Source organism: Staurois parvus, unplaced genomic scaffold, assembly GCF_062004578.1.
Source record: "Staurois parvus isolate SC_StPar_1 unplaced genomic scaffold, SC_StPar_1.0 ptg000735l, whole genome shotgun sequence".
Taxonomy (NCBI): domain Eukaryota; kingdom Metazoa; phylum Chordata; class Amphibia; order Anura; family Ranidae; genus Staurois; species Staurois parvus.
In genome coordinates, this window is record NW_028318531.1 from 1,705,550 (window position 1) to 1,722,874 (window position 17,325).

The 17,325-nt window shown below is 42.0% G+C and overlaps 1 protein-coding gene across 4 annotated transcripts in view; it reads left to right on the forward strand.

Annotated features, from left to right (window-relative positions):
* Positions 1 to 17,325, forward strand: part of THSD7B (thrombospondin type 1 domain containing 7B) — an 805,377-nt gene that overhangs the window by 607,533 nt on the left and 180,519 nt on the right. For all 4 annotated transcript variants that reach the window (XM_089654059.1, XM_089654060.1, XM_089654057.1 and 1 more), the window contains one exon: positions 10,764 to 10,897. In XM_089654059.1, the coding sequence (XP_089510185.1) occupies positions 10,764 to 10,897 (134 nt within the window). The remainder of the gene's footprint in view (positions 1 to 10,763; positions 10,898 to 17,325) is intronic.

The following is a 17,325-nucleotide window of genomic DNA, read 5'->3' on the forward strand; positions in this document are numbered from 1 at the left end:
CCTCACCTGAGCTATTGAACTTGTTTGGAATTTTACTTCATCTGATTACATGTGCAAGTCTAATGTCCAGCACCTCCAGAGGTCTCTAAACTATGGCCCTCCAGGTGTTGAGGAACTGCAAGTCCCATGAGGCCTTGCAAGGCTGTGACAGCCACAGGCAGGACTCCCAGAGGCAGAGGCATGATGGGACTTGTAGTACTTCAACAGCTGGAGGGCCATAGTTTGTAGACCCCTGCTCTAGACTTTAGAGATTGCAGAGTCTGGGGTAGCAGGGAGGTTAATAGAGGAGATATTTATGAGAAAAATCAAGAAAAAGTCACCTTTTGATTTGGTGTTGAGGAGGCCACTGGTCTCTTTTGCAAATGACATTTTAATAATTGAGTACATGGGGAAAAAGGCGAGACTGAATAGGGTCAAGAATTGAGTTAGATGAATGGAAAATGGTCTATTATAGACATGACATTTAGAAGTATGGGAGAGAAGAGGAATGGGGTGCTAAGTGGACTGTAGTAAAGAAATGCTTATTTAGCAGAATACTTTGACTGTGTATTAGAAGGCTGAAAGCAAGAAACCCACAAAAATTAACATGTATCTAAACTTGTGGCTGTGTTTTTTCTTTGTCAGGCTTTTTTTTTTTTATTGTCACCTGTGGATCCTGCCAGTAAAACACCTGCTGTCCTAGGGTGGCAACGCTCGACTGTATCTATGAAGGATCAGCACTGTCAGCCTGGGCTGCCTTTATGATTTATACTACAGAACACCTCTCCTCTCGTCATCTCTATACCATAGCATGGAGGTGTCCTCTAGTTCATAGTAGACAGCAGAGAAGACTTATAAGACTGTTTGACATTTAAGTTCAGTGCACAAGTTACAAGGTTGATGGGTTTCTGGCAGGATCAACATGTATTTTTCTGTACTGGCGAAAAAAATGTTTGTAGCTTGAAAACCAGTAATATAGCCATCACACCTAAGGACTGGTAAACTGCCTTAAGCTGCACATACATTTTCTTGCTCAATTTCCTTTAGATTTACCTTCAACTATGTAGTGCAAGGGCCTGTCTGATTAAATACGAACTGAAAGTGTTTAAGTTTGACCTCATATTATATGGTTTTGGTAAATTTAAAGGAAATTTGTACAAGAATAATGATCAGTCTTATATTTATTATTTATTTCAGGTACTTATATAGAGCCATCAATTTACGCAGCGCTTTACATATATATTGTACATTCACATCAGTCCCTAACCCTCAAGGGGTGTACAATCTAAGGTCCCTAACTCACATTCATACATACACATACTAGGGACAATTTAGACAGGAGCCAATTAACCTACCAGCATGTCTTTGGAGTGTGGGAGGAAACTGGAGTACCCGGAGGAGACCCACACAAGCACAGAGAGAACATGCAAACTCCAGGCAGGTGGTGCCGTGGCTAAGATTTGAATTACATTTATATTCTTGGTGTAGATAGACATTAAACAGGTAAAGGACAGAAAATTGATTATTTTGACTGTTTACTTGCAGTGTTTTTGCTTTCCAATAACAATCTTTATTCATTTGCAATGTACCTCTGAATTTGCCAGGAAATTTGATTACTCCAGGAAGAGCCTTTTTCCTAGCACTGTTCCTTCCTGTTTACCCATCATAGCCCTCTCCTCTTCTGGGAGTGTCTAATTGCTGTCTATGCTGGCCCAGCTCTTTTACCCTTCACCTCCCTACATGAGCTTTTATGTAGTTCCTGGGGAGGAACAAACAGGAATACTTTTGAGTAACAGGTCTGAGTCTGATAAGGCTGCTAACATCACATCCAAGATGGAAGTGTCCAGCGGTAGCCTCGGGCTTTTGGATGTCTACACAAGGGAGGCTTTTACAGGTAAATAACATACACAAAATGCTTAAGCCCTGGTTCACACTGAATGCAGCTTTGAAATTGCACGATTTCAAAGCCGCAGATCAGTGCGATTTGTACCTCCGATTTCACTGTGGCTCGCAACTTCATTTAACAGAAGTCAAAGCAAGTCGCAATGAAATCGGAAACAAGTAGTGCAGGAACTATTTTTGATTTGTAAATCGCATGTCACACCTGAAGTCACACCTGTGTGAACCAGGGCTTAAAGGAGAAGTATGTTATTTAAAAAAAAAAAAAAAAAAAGCGAATACACTCACTTCCATGCTGCAGCATCTGCGTGATGCTGCAGCTTTCACATGTCGGCTCTAGGACCGAGATCTGACTGTCAGTTACCGCTCTTCATTCTGCTTCACCAGCGCTCACAGGACTATGGAAGGTGCAGGAGCACTGGTTTTGACTCTCAGCCACACACTGAAAGGCAGGACCAGCTATCAATCAGGCAGCAGGGTGGATCCCGACAATATTGTCGGAATGCTTCCTGGGCCTGAAGTGGCTCTTCCCCGTCATCAGTCAATTTCCTGTTATCAGCTAACTCTGGGACACAGGAGGACAAAAGTAATGGTACTCCTGTGACCCACAAGAGAAGTATGGCCAAAGAAGCTTTGGCCATACTTCTCTATTAAGTGCACATACAGAATAATGTTATGGGAAGATTGTGAAATGAATGATCTGGCAGCAGGGCTCTTTAATAAATGAAAGAGTCAGTGCTGATGCTAGAACAGAAGATAGAGTGTGCTTGCCGTAGATGAGAGGGATACTTGTACGAGCTGACAGATAGCAGAGAGAGATGATGACAGAACAAAGGTGACTTTGTCTACAGCTATGTGACTTGAAGAACAGAGAAAAGAACAGCAGGTAAATGAGGTGGGCTGAGGGAAGGTAGTTTAGTGCAATGTCTCGGCTTGTATTGATTTCTTTCACTAACATAGTTGGGCAAGGAAAGCCAGTAACCAAAGTCCTGACCCTTATTGTCTACAGCTAAGAACTTCTGCATCTTCGTTGTTTATATCATTGATACCCAACCATTCTGAATTTTATTATTTGGGCACTAAGATCTGGAAGTCCTGAAATGTAAATCTAAGATGTATTTTAATTGATGTTGAAGTGTTAAAGATGGTTGTTAAATCTGTAAGAGCTTCAAAGAGCCCACATCTAGAGGCAATATTGCAAAAACTCAACTATCCCAAATAGATTTCACACACTAGATGGATCAGAAATGTGAAATATGTAAATTTCCTATTTGATTCCAGCTTTCTAGGCTTCTCATACCTACTAGGAATTATTAGTTTTGTCTTGAAAAACCATCACTTGTCTTGAGTTTCCATCAAGTGAAATACAACCTGATTACGTTTCTGAATTCCTTACAGGATACTTTATATTAGAGACTGACAATTGAAGTTTCTTTGTGTTCAAGATTAGATTGTAAATCAAAGTCTTGTTGGGTACAGAGGGAAAGGTTTCACTCAGTAAATAATTCTCTGAAGGACTCATCCGGTGTGACATATTAAACAAACGTATCAGACTTGCGTCCATTGAGGCACAATGGAAAATATGGTCATTGGTTTGAAAAGACTTTGCTGCTATTGATTGTTTTACTTGGCAAGTTGGATTCTTTCCTTTGTAAAACCACACTTACTGGTATTTTTTTCCACTTGGTGATATACTTTCATTATAGGATTTGTGGTGTCCACTTACCTTGACTAAAGGTTAACTTCATCCATAGTGGATTATTCAGTTTCGATTGGGCAGTGATGAGCTGAATCACCCACCAGGTTTATGTCTCTTGCTCTAATGGTGAGTTTTCCTGACAATATTTAGTGTTTTCTAAATATACACCTGCAAGCATAGCTTTAGAAACCACATTAAAACTTCATGCAGGTAGTGTCCAGATTGAAATTCAGACCGAGGACTGTAGTGCTGCAAGAAGCACTACCCACTAAGCCACTGTTCTGCCTGTACAGCAATCAATGCAGCGATCAATCTGGCTTGATCATTGTATTGTGCTCTATCTAATAAATCTTTTGGTTCCCTTCCTTACCTTATGAACTTAGTCTTTACAAAGCTAAATAATTGTAGCACCCTCCTGGAATAGATTGCTAGAGGGGTTCTTTAGCTCCTCCGTAATCATTGGAGCAGTGTGTGATTATTTTTGGCTGTTCTGGGCCTCATTGGCTTCAGGCTCAACTGCTTCTCCCTGCCTTCTAATGGATTCTAGAATGTAGTGGGTTGGAAGGAGCAGACCCTAGGCCGGGAGATGCCCAGTAGGTGGCTGAAGAGTACATAAATCGCCTGGGACCTGGTGTAGCAGGGTTCTTGTCCAGGAGGTGAAGACCTCAGCCTTACGTGCTACTGCTCTTCAGGGCATTGTAGCTGAAGTCCACAGGAACTTATTGAGGTCCCAGCTCAGTGAGAACTGGGGGGGGCTATTTTATGAAAGGAGCTGGAGCCAAATCAAAGGGATTCACTGAGGATCCAGCCTGGAAATTCACAGGGAAAGTGCCTGACTGGTATTAGACAGAGGACATTGGGACATTGTGAGCATAGGTCTCAGTTTGGGATCTTAGTGACTGTTCGCTGCTTTAACTCTTTGAGCGACTGCTGCTGAATTGGGACCTGTTCTTTACTTGATGTCCCAGGGTTCCATATTCTCCTATTGTCTGCCAAGATGGGAATTATCCTGAAGAGTGTAGGCAAGACAAACAGTGTCTCTCTCATCTCTGAATTTTGACTCAGCTCACCCTGCACCCAAATCAAGTTCAACTAGCATTAAACAATAAAAAGACATTCCTTGCCTGGTCATTGAGTTGCGAGACTGTCTGAGTTATTGTGTGCCTGGCTGCATATACACCCAGTTGGGAAGAGAGCCTCGGAACATGGAACCCTGGGACATCAAGTAAAGAACAGGTCCCAATTCAGCAGCAGATGCTCAAAGAGAGCCTCGGTCTGCACTACACATGGTTACACTCCCTGCCATGGATTCTTATTCCTGATTACCATGGCCATTACAAAGGCAGATAATGGTGTTACACTCCCCCAAATGTTCTCATTCTGAATTTATAATGATGTTGTCACTCTCTTGCATCTTGACTCTCCTGCTCTATTTGCTTATGGTACATTATAGAGAATCAATAGGTGGGGGTTTGGCAACGTTATATGGCTTTGTAATGGCTGTTGAAATAGAGCAAAACTGGGAATGAGAATCCATCAAAGGGAGTGTGACACTATTATCTGGCTTTGTAATGAACCTGCTAATCGGGAATAAGGATCCATAAGGGGGAGTTGGAAACTGTTGTTTGACCTAGTTCATGTAAAGATTAAGTTCAAGAGGTGAGAAAAGGAACCAAAAGATTTATTACATGAAGCACAATACAATGATCAAAGTGCCTTAGGCAGTTAAGCCAGTCTGATTGCTGTATTGATTTCTGTGCGAGCTACACAGTGGCTTAGTGGTTAGCACTTCTTGCAGCAAAGGGGTCCTTGGTGGGCATCCTAGGCAGGACATTGCCTGTATGGTGTTTTCATGTTCTCCCTTTGCTTGAATAGGGTCCCTCCAACATTCCAAAGACATGCTGCTGGGTTAAAGTGGTTCTAAAGCTTGAGTGTTTTTTTTACCTTAATGCATTCTATGCATTAAGGCAAAAAACTTTATGTGCCAGGGGATCCCCCCAGTCCCTCTTTATACTTACCTGAGCCCCATCTCGATCCAGTGATGTGCACGAGGACAGGTTGGTACCAGTGGGATCCATTGGCTCCTGCTGCTGTCAATCAAATTCTGGGCCAAGGGAGTTGGGAGTGGGGCGAGCCGCCCTGTCTGTGTATATAGATATGGACAGGGCAGCTCAGGAGCAAGTCTGCACAAGTGCTCCCATAGAAAGTGAGAGGAGGAGCCAAGAGCACCGGCAGGGGACCCGAGAACCAATTCATAAAAAGAACATTGGGGAACTGGAGAAAGTGCAGAGAAGGGCAACCAAACTGATAAGAGGCATGGAGGAGCTCCGCTATGAGGAAAGATTAGAGGAACTGAATGTATTCTCTCTTGAGAAGAGGAGATTAAGGGGGGATATGATCATCATGTATAATACATAAGGGGGGATATGATCTCCATGTATAATACATAAGGGGGATATGATCTCCATGTATAATACATAAGGAGGGATATGATCTCCATGTATAATACATAAGGGGGGGATATGATCTCCATGTATAATACATAAGGGGGGGATATGATCTCCATGTATAATACATAAGGGGGGGATATGATCTCCATGTATAATACATAAGGGGGGATATGATCTCCATGTATAATACATAAGGGGGGATATGATCTCCATGTATAATACATAAGGGGGGATATGATCTCCATGTATAATACATAAGGGGGGATATGATCTCCATGTATAATACATAAGGGGGGATATGATCTCCATGTATAATACATAAGGGGGGGATATGATCTCCATGTATAATACATAAGGGGGGATATGATCTCCATGTATAATACATAAGGGGGGATATGATCAACATGTATAAATACATCAGTGGTTCATATAGTGAACTCGGTGTAGAGTTATTCCCCCTGAGGTCATCAGAGGACAAGGGGGCACTCGTTACGTCTGGAGGAAAAGAAATTTAATCTCCAAACAAGGAAAGGTTTCTTCACAGTAAGAGCTGTGAGAATGTGGAATAGACTCCCTCAAGAGTTGGTTCTGGCCAGCTCAGTGGATTGCTTTCAAAAAGGCCTGGATTCTTTCTTAGATACACAGAATATAACTGGTTACTAACATTTATAGGTAAAGTTGATCCAGGGAATATCCAATTGCCTCTCAGGGGATCAGGAAGGATGTTTTTCCCCTGCAGGAGTAAATTGGTTCATGCTTTGCTGGGTTTTTTGCCTTCCTCTGGATCAACTGTGGGTATAGGATTATAACTTTTTTTTTCTTTGGTTGAACTGGATGGACTTTTGTCTTTTTTTAGGCAGACTAACTATGTAACTATGTAATTATGAGAAGAGGAGGATCAGGGATGCTCTGTGCAATAGCATTGCACAGAGCAGGTAAGTATAACATGTTATTATTTAAATTTTTTTAAATTTAAGCTTTACTGCCACTTTAATTTGCTCCTGTCTAAAGTTGCCCTGGTATGGGTATATATGTAAGATAGGGATCTTATATTGTAAGCTCCTTGAGGGCAGGGACTGATGTGAATGTACAGTATGTAAAGCGTTGTGTAAATTGTTGGCACTAAATTAATACCTTTTGATAAATAAAGCATTGTGATTTTATATAATAAAGCTCCCAGTTCTCTTCCTTGTAGACTTGATTTTTAGTGTAGTTACAGACAGATTTCCCAAGCAGCAGCAGTTTTCTATCACTTTGTGGTAGTTGAGCAATACTTGAAAATTCTGCCTGAAGATATTTCACAAACAGGTGCTAGAACTATAAAAGGGCCGCAGGTGATGCAGCTTGCCAGCAGATAATTGGCAAATGAATGAGATCATTCTGAAAATCTTACTGCTTGGAGCTAGTAACCAATCATAGTAAAAGGCTGCTACAATCAACTGCTGATGAGCTTTAGTGCCAATTGATAGAATACATTTAAAGACACATTTAATAATCTAAAATATTTAAAGAATCCAGTTAATAAATTAGTTAATTTCCAGATCCACGTACTCTGCTCTCTTCCTTAAAGTGGTTTTAAAGCCAAAAGGAAAGGTAAAAAAACTTTCCACTAGCTGTCCCCCCCCTTTCCAATTACTTACCTGAGTCCTGATCCAATGCTGTGTCTATTTCCATTGGCTCCTGCTGCTGTCAATCAAATCCTATGAGGAGGAAGCCGTGGGGCAGGGCGAGCTACTCTGTGCCCCCATAGCAAGTGGATTGCTATAGGGGCACACAGAAGGGGAACGGAGAGCAGCGGCGGGGGACCCTAGCAGAGGAGGAAAGGGGCCACACTGTTCAATACCATTGCGCAGAGCAGGGAAGTAAAAAACACTTTTTTTATTTTAGAAAAAAACACTGAAGCCTTTACTATCATCTTAAAAGCCAGGGTGAACGGCTGTGTCTTATCCCCATTGTATATGATTTTAAAACTAGAATAAACGTTGTATTTGGACTTCAGTGTCACAGTGTGGTGCTTAAAAATGGAACTATATGCTCAACGTCCATTTTATTAGTTTGCTAGTACCTGGTTGGACCCCCTTTTGCCTTCAGAACTGCTCTAATTCTTCATGGCATAGATTCAACCAGGTGTTGGAAACATTCCTCAGAGATTTTGGTCCATATTTACTGTTGCCTTTCTATCATCTCGAACCATTCTGCCCATTCTCCTCTGACCTCTGACATCAACAAGGCATTTTCACCCACACAATTGCCACTCGCTGGATATTTTCTCTTTTTCGGACCATTCTCTGTAAACCCTAGAGATGGTTGTGTGTGACAATCCCAGTAGATCAGCAGTCTTTAAAAACTGAGACCAGCCCGTTTGGCACCAACAACCATGCCACGTTCAAAGTCACTGAAATCCCATTTATTCCCTATTCTGATGCTCGGTTTCAACTTCAGCAAGTCATCTTCACCACATCTAGATGCCTAAATGCATTGAGTTGCTGCCATGTGATTGGCTGATTAGCAATTTGTATTACCAAGCAATTGAACAGGTGGACCTAATAAAGTGGCCGCCATCCCGACCTCCTGATGACATCACTCCAGTGCACGCTCAACGTGTGCAGTGATCTACGCATGCATGTATAAGGGAGGACAGGCAGGTAAAAAACTTTAATGCACACTGGGCATTTTAATAAGAACAGTAACGTTAGCTATGTAAAGTCATGTTAAAAACTTGAGATTTTTAGCATTTTTGTATTAGCGTTTAGCGGCACTTTGCCGTGTTTTTTCATGTCTGCTTTTTTTCTGTGTTTTTTTAATAAAAAAAAGTCTAAAAACGCCGGTTTGCTGCGTTTTACCGCGTTTTGACTTGTTTTTCAGCATTAGAGCCTTTTTACAGTTAACAAATTTCTCTAGAAACCCACTAGTCCTGGGTTTTTTTCCAGCCAAAAAAATTACTGATTCCAGTCTGTGTGCACAGACACATGGGATAACATGCTGGGGGCTTTACTGGCTGCAGAAAAAAAAACGCCAAAAGCCAAAAACAGCCGCTGTAAAAATATCCAGTGTGCATGAGGACTAATGCAGAAGAGACAAAGCATGTCTCTTCTGCATTAAAATTCCTGCCTGTTCACCCTTTTTGGCTTGAAGTTCCACTTTAATTCTAGTTCTATTTATACAACAATGTCTGAGATTGATTTTCTTGGCCAATCACTGTTGTTTCCCCTCAGACCAGCCCACCCCCGCAGTGCCTCTTCTACCTGAGCTACGATTCAAATTTGTATTTCGTTTCATCAGAACGGTCATTTAGCTGCCAAGTTCTGTTTGCACAGCCATCTACTGGTTAAAATTTGCATATAACTTTACTTGAGACCATTTTCCCATTCTATGATCAGAATGTTAAATCATATATTCATTTCCACATTGTATTTAAATTATTTTTCTAGCCTTCTTCTATCTATGAGAATAATAATGAACCCTGTATACTTACTTTGTGAAGATCCCACACATTTACTTCCTTGAATTCTGTGAAACGTAGTCCTGTGCGTAGGGGCTGCTGTGTCACACCTTTTACAGAGCCTGCCTTCTGAACTACAGAGGTACTGAGGGGAGGAGTTTCAGGGGGTGGAGTCAGGATGGTAATCACTGCTTGCAGGCAGCAAGGTACCATGGGATATGTAGTCCTTAGAAATGGAGGAAAAACTGCAAAGCATGCTGGGAATCCAGAAAGTTGTGGAAAGAGCTGACAAGCAGCACTCACGACATATAAAGGTATTTTTCAAGTAAGCTTATATTGGATTGCCAAATAGAACTATTGTTTGTATTGTTATTACAATGCTGATGTTGTAAAATGAAAGTGTATGCTGTGACTATAGTTTTTAAACTTGAATTCTTCTCATAGAACGGTGTCTGGGATGGACTTTCCTGGCCAATCACTGTTGTTTCCCCTGAGAATGCTTCCTTTTCTGGAGGCATAAGGCAATTTGCACTTAGTTTCCACAGAGCAACTATTCAGCAGCTATGCCCTGCTTGCCTAGCTGGCTGCTGTCCAAGATTTGCAAATAATTTAGACCATAATTGCAGTGTGGCATTTTATTTCCAGCTCTAATTATTGGACAACGTCTGGAAGGGACTTTCCTGGCCAATCACTGTTGCTTCCCCTGAGACTGGCCAGCCCCCGCAGTGCCTCCTCTTTTTGAGGCACAATGCAAACTTGCACTTAGCTTCCTCAGAGGAATAATTTAGCAGCCGGCTGCTGTCCAAGATTTTCAAATAATTTAGACCATTATCGCAGTGTGGAATTTTAATTCTAGTTCTAATTATTGAACAATATTGGTGAGGGACTTTCCTGGCCAATCACTGTTGTTTCCCCTAAGAACAGCCAGCCCCCGCAGTGCCTTCTCTTCCAGAGGCACAAAGCAAACTTGCACTTAACTTCATCAGAGTAATCATTTAGCAGCACATGCCCAGCTGGCTGTTATCTGTAAATAGCTTTGTTTTAGACCATTGCCACCCTGAAAGGCAACCTGTGTAGATATAGGGGCTACAGGTAACAATGCTCATATGTCTAAACCTGACTAATACTGGAGATGTTCCTTGCAGCTTTGTGCATTGTATATTTTCTGTTGAATTCAGCTCCGAAATAAACACATAAGCCATAACTCCCGCAAGCGCGTCGCCTTTCTGTATGTGTGACAGCCGTTTACACTGATGAGACTGATTTATATAGATCCACTGTTGTCTCCTGACAGGTGTACGAGGTAGTCCCCTGTTATGCGGAATGCAATCAGTACTTGTGGGTGTCTGAGCCATGGTCCGCCTGCAAGCTGCACAGCGAGGGGAAGACCGCCGGCTGCGGGGTTGGAATACAAATCAGAAGAGTGCGGTGAGTGAAAGAAGCAGTTCATCTCCACTGACTGAACAATACATCATGTGTGAGCCGCTTACTGCAGAGTCAGACCTTCAGCAAAGACTTCACAACTTTCTTCTGCAAGGTTGTTTTTCTTCTGCCAACTGTATGCAGTTTCTGCTCTGGAAAAAAGGCTTATTCACACAGGTGGCTGGGGGGGTGGTAAAAGCAGGTGTTAAAGCTGTGGTTTTACCACCCCTTGACCACTGACCAAAAACAGGGCATGCTGACATTCAGGGCTCTACACATGCTGCAGCTATGATGCCTTGCTTTTTGACTGCAGCAAAAATGAAACCGCATGCTGCATTTGACTGTGGTGCCACCGTTGAATGGAGTTGGACAGAAACCACCCTGCAATGCAGGTAGCTGTGGCACAGCAGGTCAGGATTTTGAGATTAAAACAGGCAGTGAGAAGGCAACATATCATACAGTTGTGCTCAAAGGTTTGCATACCCTTAGAGAATTGGTAATAGTATGTACCATTTTAAAAAAAAAAACATAAGTGAGCAGACAACTACCAAAAAATAAAAATTATAATCCTACAACCACAGTTGATCCAAAGGAGGGCAAAAAACCCAGCAAAGCATGATCCAATTTGCTCCTGCTGGGGAAAAAATTCCTTCCTGATCCCCCGAGAGGCAATCAGATATTCCCTGGATCAACTTTATCTATTAATGTTATATCCAGTTACTGTATATTCTGTGTATCTAAGAAAGAATCCAGGACTTTTTTAAAGCAATCCACTGAGCTGGCCACAACCAACTCTTGAGGGAGTCTATTCCACATTTTCACAGCTCTTACTGTGAAGAAACCTTTCCGTGTTTGGAGATTTACATTTATTTTCCTCCAGATGTAAAGAGCGCCCCCTTGTCCTCTGTGATGACCTCAGGGTGAATAACTCTACACCGAGTTCACTATATGAACCACTGATGTATTTATACATGGAGATCATATCCCCCTTATGTATTATACATGGAGATCATATCCCCCCTTATGTATTATACATGGAGATCATACCCCCCCTTATGTATTATACATGGAGATCATACCCCCCCTTATGTATTATACATGGAGATCATATCCCCCTTATGTATTATACATGGAGATCATATCCCCCCCCTTATGTATTATACATGATGATCATATCCCCCTTATGTATTATACATGGAGATCATATCCCCCCCCTTATGTATTATACATGGTGATCATATCCCCCCTTATGTATTATACATGGTGATCATATCCCCCTTATGTATTATACATGGTGATCATATCCCCCCCTTATGTATTATACATGGAGATCATATCCCCCCCTTATGTATTATACATGGAGATCATATCCCCCCTTATGTATTATACATGGTGATCATATCCCCCTTATGTATTATACATGGAGATCATATCCCCCCTTATGTATTATACATGGAGATCATATCCCCCTTATGTGTTATACATGGAGATCATATCCCCCCTTATGTATTATACATGGAGATCATATCCCCCCTTATGTATTATACATGGAGATCATATCCCCCCTTATGTATTATACATGGAGATCATATCCCCCTTATGTATTATACATGGAGATCATATCCCCCCTTATGTATTATACATGGAGATCATACCCCCCCTTATGTATTATACATGGTGATCATATCCCCCCTTATGTATTATACATGGTGATCATATCCCCCCTTATGTATTATACATGGTGATCATATCCCCCCCTTATGTATTATACATGGAGATCATATCCCCCCCTTATGTATTATACATGGAGATCATATCCCCCCTTATGTATTATACATGGTGATCATATCCCCCCCCTTATGTATTATACATGGAGATCATATCCCCCCTTATGTATTATACATGGTGATCATATCCCCCCTTATGTATTATACATGGTGATCATATCCCCCCTTATGTGTTATACATGGAGATCATATCCCCCCTTATGTGTTATACATGGAGATCATATCCCCCTTATGTATTATACATGGAGATCATATCCCCCCTTATGTATTATACATGGTGATCATATCCCCCCCTTATGTATTATACATGGAGATCATATCCCCCCTTATGTATTATACACGGAGATCATATCCCCCTTATGTATTATACACGGAGATCATATCCCCCCTTATGTATTATACACGGTGATCATATCCCCCCCTTATGTATTATACATGGAGATCATATCCCCCCTTATGTATTATACATGGTGATCATATCCCCCCCTTATGTATTATACACGGAGATCATATCCCCCTTATGTATTATACACGGAGATCATATCCCCCCTTATGTATTATACATGGTGATCATATCCCCCCCTTATGTATTATACATGGTGATCATATCCCCCCCTTATGTATTATACATGGTGATCATATCCCCCCCTTATGTATTATACATGGAGATCATATCCCCCCTTATGTATTATACATGGTGATCATATCCCCCCTTATGTATTATACATGGTGATCATATCCCCCTTATGTATTATACATGGAGATCATATCCCCCCTTATGTATTATACATGGAGATCATATCCCCCCTTATGTATTATACATGGTGATCATATCCCCCCTTATGTATTATACATGGTGATCATATCCCCCCTTATGTATTATACATGGTGATCATATCCCCCCTTATGTATTATACATGGAGATCATATCCCCCCTTATGTATTATACATGGAGATCATATCCCCCCTTATGTATTATACATGGAGATCATATCCCCCTTATGTATTATACATGGAGATCATATCCCCCCTTATGTATTTATACATGGAGATCATATCCCCCCTTATGTATTATACATGGAGATCATATCCCCCCTTATGTATTATACATGGAGATCATATCCCCCCTTATGTATTATACATGGAGATCATATCCTACCTTAATGTCCTCTTCTCAAGAGAGAATACATTCAAGGATAGAATGATGGGAACCCCATTGTAAGGTAGGACTCTGATGGGAATGCTGATGTAAGGGGGGACTCTGATGGGGACCCTAATGTAAGGGGAGCACTGATGGAGACCCTGATGACAGAGATCTCAGATAACCACCCTCATGTAAAGGGGACTCTGATGGGGACCCTGATGTAAAGGAGGACTCTGATGGGGACACCACTTGTAAGGAGGACTCTGATAGAGACCCTGATGTAATGAGGTCTCTGATAACCACCATCAAGTATGGGGGCCTATGATGGGGACCCTGATGTAAAGGCAGCTCTAATGGGGACCTTGATATAAGGGGGGACTCTGATGGGGTCCCTGAAGTAAGGAGGAACTGTGGTGGGGAACCTAATATAAGGGAGGATTCTGCTAGGAACCTGATGAATGGGCAGCTCTGATGGGAATCCTGATGTAAAGGGGGAACTCTGATGTGGACCTTGATGTAAAGGAGCACTCTGATGGGAATTTTTTTCGTCCCATGAATATTTATAAAATACATGACATGGCCCTCTTACTGAAAAGTTTGCAGATCCCTGCTTGATAGAGAAAAAAATATCCTTTACATACACATTGGCAAACTATGTAAAACAAATTGCTGTGAGAATGACTCAAGAATTCACACAGCCCTCACAAATAATTGTGTGTCTCTTATCATAGTCAGCTCCATCTAGTGGCCTTAATGTGGTATTTTTCTGATTAAGGTATTTCAGAAAAATACAGAATTATGGCCACTAGATGGAGTTGATAATTATAAAAAAAATACATATTAGACAGATTATGGTGGTCCTTTGTCATGTCTGTGCAAATGCTTGAGTGTGGCTATTGTCTGTTAGAGTCTCCAGAGTGGGCAGGATGAAATTAGAGACTTGCACATAGGAAAAGCCGTGTAAACAGAATTATTTCTTAAAGTGGAGCTCCACCCAAAAGAGGAAGTTCCTCTTTAAAGACTGGTCCCCCGCTCCCCATGAAGGATTGGCACCTTTGGGGAGCGGGCACCCGAATTTGACAGGTACCCGCTCCCACTTGTTCTGCGATCGCCTAGACGATCGGAAGCGGAAGTTGTCCTCCTATCCTCCCTCCCCGTAGTCTTCTAGGGCACATGACAGATCCTAGAAGACTATGGGACCATTCAGGAGTGCAGCGCTACTCGCCCATGCCCAGTGGGCACGCGGCTGTGAAGACGCAAGCTATCACATCCGGGTGTCCACACTGAAGATGCCGACGCCTGGAACACAGGACGGCTGGTGAAACGGGCTGTGGGAGGACCCCGTGGGATAGTGGGACAGGTAAGTGGCTGTTTTTTAAAAGTCAGCAGCTACAGTTTTTGTAGCTGCTGACTTTTATCTTTTCACAGTGCGACTGGAACTCCGCTTTAATGAATAAAATCCACCTTTCTGTCTATAACGGTTGCTCTTTTCCTGAACTATCTTTTCATATTTCACCAACACATCAGCTGGCTGCAACAAAAATATTTTTGAGCAGGTGACAGGGCAGGTAAACGTACATATTAACCACATGCCACCCAGCCACTGTAGAAATACGGCGGCAGGGCGGCACGGCTGGGCAAAACCACGTTTTAAAACAGGTAGGGGGCGCACCGCCGTCCTACCTGTTCCGCCGATCACGGCCGCAGATGTCAGTCGCCGGGTCACAGCTGGTCGTTACCGGCTATGTCCCGGCGATTAGCGGCAATCGGTGACAGAGAGCACAGCTGCAGTAGCTGTGCTTTCTGTCAGTTCCCTGACAGCTCCTGACACGCTGATCGGGACAGAAGAGTTTATCTGTCCCGATCAGCGGTGTTGCCTGTAGTACACACCCCCGCCCCCTAGTAAAACACTCCCCTCACACAGTTAACCCTTTCACTGAATAATAAAGTTAACCCCTTCCTCCCCAGTGCCATTAGTACAGTGTCAGTGTTTTTTTTTTTTTTTGCAATGATCACTGTATTGGTGTCACTAGGGATGTCAGTGATCCCAAGTCAGTTCCCCCCCAGTGTCAGAATGTCCGCCGCAGTCCCGCCACAAGTCACTGATCACCGCCATTATTAGTATAAAAAAATTTAAAAATCCCAGTATCTTTCCCGCCATTTGTAAACGCTGTAACTTTCACGTAAACCAATTAATTTACACGTATTGTGTTTTTTTTTTTAGCAAAGACATGTCGCAGAATGCATTTTGGCAGAAATTTATGAGTAAATTTGATTTTTAAATTTTTTTTTACTGGACATGTTTTATAGCAAAAAGTCCAAAATATTGTTTTTTTTTCCTCAAGATTGTCAAGCTTTTTTTTTTTATAGCGCAAAAAATAAAAACCGCACAGGCAATCAAATACCACCAAAAGAAAGCTCAATTTCTGGGAAAAAAAAAGGATGTAAATTTAATTTATGTATCGTATTGCATGACCGTGCAATTGTCCATTTAACTAGCGCAGCGCTGTACAGCAGAAAAATGGTGTAAATTGCAGTATCTATACCATAGTTTGTAGACGCTATAACTTCCACACAAAGCAATCAATATACACTTATTGGGATTTGTTTTTACCAAAAACATGGAGCAGAATACATTTTGGCCTAAATTTATAACTAACTTTGAGTTTACTATATATTTTTTATAGCTGAAAGTGAAAAATATTGTTTTTCTTCAAAATATTTGGCTTTTTTGGTTTATAGCGTGAAAAATAAAAAGCGCACAGGTGATCAAATACCACCGAAAGAAAGCTCTATTTGTGTGAAAAAAAGGACGTAAATTTTGTTTGGAAGCAGCATTGCATGACCGCGCAATTATCAGTTGAATTAGTGCAGCGCCGAGTAGCAAAAAGAGGCCTGGTCATTAACCTCCTTGGCGGTATTCCCGAGTGTAGCTCGGGGTAACATTTCGGTACCAAAAACAGTAACCCCGAGCTACACTCGGGAATACCATGCGGCGCTGCTCCGGCATTTGTTCTTCACTTACTTACCCTGCGCTCCCGCGATGTGTCCCCTGCAGCGTTCCCGGCCATCTCCTTCGGCCGATGCCGGCATCCGGCTTCTGTGTCCTGTCCCTGTGACGTCGGGACGTACGGGCGCCGCCGGCGGCGGGAAATGTAAAAATTTTAAATAATGTCATTTTTTTTTTTTTACATTTTACATAGTAAAACATTGCTGTCTCAACCAATTTCACATACATTTTGTCCCGAGTGCTTAGTCCTGCGCCCCGCCTGCATTTTGTCTGTTCTTTCTGCCTGGAAACTGAGAAACGTCCATGGCGTCCAAAAAGCGTCCCTTTAGGTCAAAAGCGGTTTAGACCGGCTAGAGAACAGCGATAGTAAATCAGAACCACTTGCAGAATTGAGTGATAATGATTTGTGGGGGAAATTCGTCATCAGACACTGAAAACGATTTCGCAACTTTGCTCAGTGATGTGCGAACTTGGCGCTATATTTCACATTTCA